The sequence below is a fragment of the Chenopodium album genome, chromosome 13 (assembly GCF_948465745.1).
Source record: "Chenopodium album chromosome 13, dcCheAlbu1.1, whole genome shotgun sequence".
Lineage (NCBI taxonomy): Eukaryota > Viridiplantae > Streptophyta > Magnoliopsida > Caryophyllales > Amaranthaceae > Chenopodium > Chenopodium album.
The window spans coordinates 4,253,426-4,260,527 of NC_137846.1; the positions used below are offsets into that span (position 1 = coordinate 4,253,426).

General features: G+C 35.8%; 1 protein-coding gene across 6 annotated transcripts; it reads left to right on the top strand.

Moving 5' to 3' along the window:
• The first annotated feature begins 2,176 nt into the window (after positions 1-2,176).
• LOC145576020 (uncharacterized) lies at positions 2,177-6,861 on the top strand. 6 transcript variants are annotated; one of them, XM_081633808.1, is made up of 12 exons: positions 2,177-2,392; positions 2,823-2,918; positions 3,432-3,605; positions 3,720-3,844; positions 4,003-4,124; positions 4,206-4,288; positions 5,095-5,253; positions 5,476-5,553; positions 5,774-5,956; positions 6,174-6,268; positions 6,370-6,467; positions 6,592-6,861. In XM_081633808.1, exons 2-12 carry the CDS (start codon positions 2,847-2,849, stop codon positions 6,693-6,695), a joined length of 1,293 nt encoding a protein of 430 aa, XP_081489934.1. In that variant the 5' UTR covers positions 2,177-2,392; positions 2,823-2,846; the 3' UTR covers positions 6,696-6,861. The 6 variants fall into 6 exon arrangements, with proteins under 6 accessions (XP_081489934.1, XP_081489931.1, XP_081489932.1 ...); XM_081633805.1 differs by having other exon boundaries at positions 2,828-2,926; XM_081633806.1 differs by having other exon boundaries at positions 2,828-2,926; positions 5,777-5,956.
• The last annotated feature ends 241 nt before the right edge of the window (positions 6,862-7,102 follow it).

Here is a 7,102-nt window from a genome sequence, read left to right on the forward strand (position 1 = left end):
TGGGACCTCAAGGGACCAAAATGATCATCTAGACCATTCAAGAACTGAAACAACCTGTTTTCTTCTTGATACTTTGATATAACATTCAGCAAATTTCTAACCTCAACAGAGACATCAGTCACTACAGGCAAGGCATTCATGGAGTCAATCTCTTCCCACAAACTAGTTATACTAGTGTAGTATACATTTATAGGATTTCCATTCTGTTTCAAGTTATACAAATCTTTATTTAACTTGTATTTTCTGGAACCATTTGACATAGAAAATCGTTTTTCCAATTGAACCCAAGTTTCTCTAGCAGTACTAACATACAAGACAGATTTTTTGATTGTATTAGACAAGCAACTATGAATCCAAGAGATTACCATAGAGTTACAGGTGTCCCATTGTTCTGCCTTAGTAGTATCTGCAGCATAGGTAGATCTGTGCACAGTTCCCTGGACAAAGCCTATCTTCTTTTTTGCTGTTAGAGCTATTTCCATGGATCTCTTCCATGATCTGTAATCACCTGCTCCAGTAAGTTTGTCAACACTGATGGAGTAAGATCCATCATTTGGATGCAGGTACAAGACACTAGTTGTATCAGCTGCCATTTTTAGGTGAAGAGAGAGGAGATGAAAGGAAAAGAGAAGAAGAAGAAAGAATATTTAGAGAGAAGAGAAGAGAGAAAAATGGAAGATTGAGCAGCTTTAAGCAGTGATCTAGAAAAACAAATGAGAAAAGCGTTCCTTTCTGCAGAAAAAATTATCAATCCCGATGTTGCATCACTGCTCTGATACCATGAAGAATGAAATATTTAGATGATGCAAGGGGATAAATGACAGAGAGAAAGAATGTTTGCAGAGGGAATAATCAGTCATTTCTCATTAACAAGGGGATAAACGTCTGACGTCTATTCACTCACTCACAAGTCACAATTCACAATTCACAAACCAACACTCCTTTCTTTTTCTCAAATCTGCTTTCACCACGTCATCCACTGCATGTTTTATGTCATCCTTGGAGAACAATCATTGTACATTTGTACTCACTTACCCATATGGACTCCATAATTAACCTATTTTTTTCGGCTTAATTTCATTAAAGTTCACTTTCTAATTTTTTTCTCTCATAAACAATTTAGTTCAATTTAGTTTAGTTCACTAAATCAGAATAGGTCCTTCGACGTCTATTTAAAATTTGCATTAAGACTTTTTTAAGTGAAAAATAATTTCTAAATTCAAGGTTAATAGTTTGAGAAAATAATTACTCCATTATTTATCAAGTATTTAATCAAATTTTGAGAAAAATATTATATATCTTACAAAATACAATGAAAATTTCAACTCATCCATTGCATAGTATAGTTCAATTACATACATGCCAAGTTGCCATATAACAATAGAGGATTTAATTTTTGAATTTGAAATTACAATTTTGTAAAAACACATCTTTGCAATTCTATGTATCCTATTTTTTTTTTTTCCTAAAAAAAATGTATCCTATTTTTAAGAAATTCAAGATAATAGGATTTTATTTACAAGAAGATAAAGCTATCATACACTCCATTCAAAAAAAAAAAAAAAAAAAGGAGGTTATCATACACTCATATTTTGAACGGTGTATTATAACCATCTACATACAATTTAGAGGATCAACATAACCTTTAACTCATTAAGTTTATCCTATACAACAATACGGAAACATTCTTGTATGGAGTATTGAGAATAGGTTGGCCTAATGGTTCAAGGTTCTTCTTCTACCTCAGTGAGAGGGGTTCAATTTTCACCCCCAAATAAGTGGAATTTGTGTGGTAGTAATTTAAAATATTTTTTTAAACGGGTAGTAAATCTGATATAGGGTGTTTTCGCTGGTAGTAAATGTCAATTTTTCCTTTTTCTTACCTTTAAAAAAAATATAAATAAAAAAAATCAAGTATGGAGTATTCCTAACTACGAGTAACATTTTCATACAGTTGTGCCAAAATTTGGATTGGTAGTTTGGTTAGAGAAATTCTTAAACTCTAACTGTTAGGGCATAATCGTCCATTCACTTTTACATGTAGAAAAAACCCATAAACCTCAGGGCTGTACTTTGGCCCGATCATAATGGAGTAATGGGCCAACCCAACAAAAAACTACAACAATAATAAATAAATACGGAGTAAATATCTAACGACGCCGTATCATCCTTTCTCTTTCTCGAGCTCACCTGAAATTTTAAAAGTTCTCCGCACTCCAGAGTCCAGAACCATCGAAACCTGACGCAAAATCCCACTCTCTAGCCTCACCGGACCACCAATCGCCGCCACCGCACCAACCACCAATCATCGGAAATTAGGGTTTCAGATTATTCCAACTTTCGAGGTTCCAGCAACAAAGTTCAGGGCTAATTCCGGCGATACGCCATCATGGTGCGCATTTATTTTATTTTTAATTTCTATTTTGCTGTAGATTTTTGACCTAAATTGTAGCATTTTTTGTTAATTTTGGTTGATTAGTCTTCATATTCATGATTCATGTTGACCTATTTATTTAGTGAATGTGTTGAAGACTGTATAATATTGTTGCTGTTGGGTTGTAAAATGCTCATATAGTTGGGTAATGGAGACTAGTAATTAGCTTATTTGTCAGTCGTCATTATCCAATTGAAATGAGTGATGTTATATTTGAGAATGATTGATTGATTATACATAAAACATAGTGGATGATGTATCATTGAATTATGGAATGAATTTTTCATTGAAGGAAATAGTTGTATTTTTTTGTGCTTGTATGCTTGTTTTGGGTTGTTGATTATGGAGGAATCGCTGCTAGTTTTGATGATGATTGTTTTGGATTAAGTTCAGAATTTTCAAGGTTTTTTGAATGATTTGCAAGACTGGGAACATTCTCTTAAAGACAAGGATAAGAGGCTGGAAAGCCAGAATTCTCGAAAGGGTAAATCGGTAATTTTGCATCTTCATTGTTCTAGTTTCTTACTCTACCTTTTCTGCAGTATTCTGTGGGGAAGTGGGGTTTTCTACAATGGTTTGTGCAAGTGAAATGGAAGTATGAAATTTTAATTGACAGACTTGATTTTGTTGTTCTTTTGTTTAGGATATTTTGAGTTTAATTTGAGTTAATTGTTTTCATCAGAACCATTGACGTCATAAAGTTGCTTGCTTATATCATTGTAAGTTGTAATTGGTGTATGCCTATCACCCCAAGAACATATTTTTTTTGGTTTGGTTTTGGGATGGGGGAAGGTTGGAGGCGGGGGGCAATTTGGGGGAAGGAGCTGATATCTAGGGCTTTCTGGCGAGAGAGGGAGTGAGACAGATAGGAATCATAGGATCACGAAGCTTCTGGTTCTTCTTGTTTCCAGCAATATTCATAATTGTGTAAACTGTTAATTAGTATGATGAGATACTAATTTGCTGCAATGGTTGCGTTACTGTATTAATCCATCAGAAACTTGAAGTGATTAGTGAGAACAAACAACCTGATGGTAAAAGTAATGCAACTTCTTTGAGCAGTAGTACAAGTCAGCATCGGCCTCCTGTGAACTACGATCCAGTGAGCCACATATCAAGTAGTTTGATGACTGATGAGAATACTGTGGACGCTGCCTCTGAGAAAGATCTGGTAGAATATAATACGACCCCCTCCCACTTTTTGTCTATTTCGTTGCTCTGCTAAATTCCCGTGTAGCCCTGGGCTACTGATTGTGTTAATGGAGCATTATATGCACCTTTGCAGGGTAATGAATATTTTAAGCAAAAGAAGTTCAATGAAGCTATAGACTGCTATTCTAGAAGCATTGCTTTGTCACCAACAGCTGTGGCTTATGCAAATAGGGCAATGGCCTATCTTAAAATAAAGAGGTAAGTTGCAGTTTCTATCATCAATTACGCAATCATTTGTTTGTATTGTCATAGAAACTTGGATTCTCCTGCTTGCACCTAAAGATTTAATATGTACTTTAGTTGGTCATGCATATTAGGATTATGATATGAAATTGTGACTTTTACTGTTCTTTCAGATTTCAAGAGGCTGAGGATGACTGCACAGAGGCTCTAAACTTAGATGATCGCTACATAAAAGCATATTCACGTCGAGCTACAGCCAGAAAGGAACTCTGGAAACTCAGAGACTCCTTAGAAGGTATGTTGCATTGACAGAGATTGTGCCCATTCTTTTCACTACTAAGTGTTGGGGCAGCTACTCAATTGAAACTGCTTGCAGATGTTGAATTTGCGTTGAGATTAGAGCCACAAAATGAAGATCTCAAGAAACAACGTAGCGAAGTTAAATCTCTGTTGGAGAAGGTAATTTATAGCTTTCTGATACTTGTGATATTATTGTCTCATATGAATTTTGGAGGAAGTCATGATTGATTTTTCTTAGTTATCTTAAATTTTCTTTGTCCACCAACATTTGGGTTGAGGTGAAGTGGCGGATTGGCTTCATTAGAGCCACTTATTCTCGTTAATTTCCTAAGTCTAGGCTCTGATTTCTGGATTTCCTGTCGCTACCTATCTTTCAATGGAAATTCTTTGTTGAGAAGTGAACTTGGCTGAATGAGTGTTGAATTGTGATCTGTTGCTTTTTTCCTAAATTTGCTGATGAAGAATTCGAGGTCTTGAATGCATCATGCATGGACGCCATTTAATACTGTATCTTAAGTAATGTGGTTTTGAGGGGACTGAGGAAGAGAAGATCATTTTTTGTGACACTAGATATTACTCCATTTTCCACATCTAAGAGCCGTGCTGGGACTACAGACAACTAAAACAGGCACTTGTTAAGATTTATTAGATTATATTAGGTTGTTGAAGCTGATCATATCTCCATGTACTAGTCAAAGTGTCCAGGTTGCTTTGTCTATGTCTCAGATTGGTAACTGCACTTGGGCCTGGAATCTATAATTATAACTCATCTGAACTAATACTAGTTGTAGTTGCGAGGTTGGTGTGTGTGCTTACTAATATGGTGGGTACACAACTACACACTCTTGGGTGTGGATTCTAGATTATTTGATGATGTGCTGCTTCTATCCTGCAATTATTGGTGTAAATGATTTGTTTGATTGAAATCAAGTGTCATTGAAGCTCTAAGTTAATTTTTTTTGTAGGCAATTTTTGCAAAGGCTGCTGGAACGGCCACTAGAGCTGCACCTAGTGTGAAAGAAGTTAAGAACAAGGTGGATGCAAATGGGCATGAAAAGCCTGTTCTCTCTGCTTCTGAAAGGAGCAAGAAATCCGGAGTAGATGTTCTTCCTGATAATATACAGGTACGGAAATATGGAATATCAGCGTGTTTCAAAAGTTGGAATTTTTTTTGTTCGTTTGAACCATTAATTCTTGTATATTAGTTTTAGTATATGCAGCTCATGGTATAAAAACTTCAATTGTCAATTTTCTTTATAACGGATGAGAGTAGTTTTCTCGACACTATATGCTCACGTGTATCATTTTCTGATAATTTAAAGTTAATGTTGCTGGATGATCAACAGTTATCTGCAAACAATTCTTCTGATTCTGGAAATACAGTAATCAAAAGCAAGTCATATGGAGAAAAAAACGGGAAAAAAGTAAGTGGTTTGCATGAAGTTACACCATAAGATCCTTTCATAGAGTTGAATCAGTCTTGCAGTTCACATTTAATAGATTGAAATTATCTTGTGCGCTAAAACTGTGAAGATAAAGTTGCTTCATGATTTTGCGTGGAGTATTTTTTACAATATCTACAACTTTTTACTTATCTGGGTCATTCCATTGTGTTTTCAACTTAGTGTTTTCCTTTTTGATCAGAAGAATGATACGAGTGGGAAAAAAGAACTTGGGCCATCAGTACAAGAGCTTGCTTCTCGGGCTGCATCTCGAGCCAGGGAAGAAGCTGCTAAAAAAATCAGTACGCCAAATTCTGCTTATCAATTTGAGGTTACCTGGAGAGGATTTTGTGGTGATCGATCTCTACAGGCTCAATTATTGAAGGTTTGATATTGGCTTATTTTTCCTAATTCTTCAGAATCTGTTTTTGAGATGTAAAACTTGAATTATATTGGCGGACCATGGCTTTAAGCTGTGCATAAAAATCAGACTATTGCTAGCAGAAATTTATGTTTATGTGACCTCTATTTCTTGCTGTAGATGTTATTTTTTGGTTGCTTTTTCCTGCTGCTGATGTTGCTTGTATTTTATTTACGCTTAGGTCACTCAACCAGATGCGCTGCCACAGATTTTTAAAAACGCTTTGACTGCTCCCTTACTCATTGATATTGCCAAGTGTATTGCAACCTTCTTTATGTAAGTAGAGACATTGTGTACTGTTGTATTACAATTACTATAAACCGGGTACTATTATCTCTATCTGGCTCTTATATCCTTATGATGTATCCTTGTGGTAGTGAGGAGACTGAACTTGCTGTCAAGTATCTGGAGAATTTGACCAGGATCCCAAGATTTGACATGATCATCATGTGCCTTTCTCCAGCAGACAAGGCTGGTATGTGAAACTTTCAGTTGCTGGCGAACTATTATGTTTGCATAAAGTTGTCAACTTGGTTATGCAGACACTGATTAAAATGTACTTAGTATTATTGAGCTGTAGACTAACTCTATCTATACAGAACTTTGCAGGACATGGGATGAGGAATTTCTTGGCAATGGTACTCCTGTTGAACTTGTGGATATACTTAGCAAACTCCATCCAAGGTATTGCCCTCGACAATAATCCACAATTGCATCTCTGGAGCTTTTTGAGCTATCAGGTTTCCCTCTGCTAAGGACACTGATTGTATGTTGAGGATTACGCGATATTTATGAAACACTCACAATAGATTATTGTACACACTGTATATTTACAAGAGCTGATTATGGAGGGGTCTTCTTTTCTATTATCTCTACGACTCCGGTTTGGTCTGATCTGTTATCTTACCGTATCGTTTTCTTCCTTGTCCTTGCACATATTAATTTGGGTTTCAGGCACTTATGATACAAAAAAGTATACTCCCTCCGTGCCACTATTAGTTTTTCAGTACTTTAATTCGGCTGCCCCTACATACTTATTTTAGTACTCCGTAAGTCGTTTTCTCTCCGTAAATGATATGCATAAATGAAGACAATGAAGTATTGATGAAG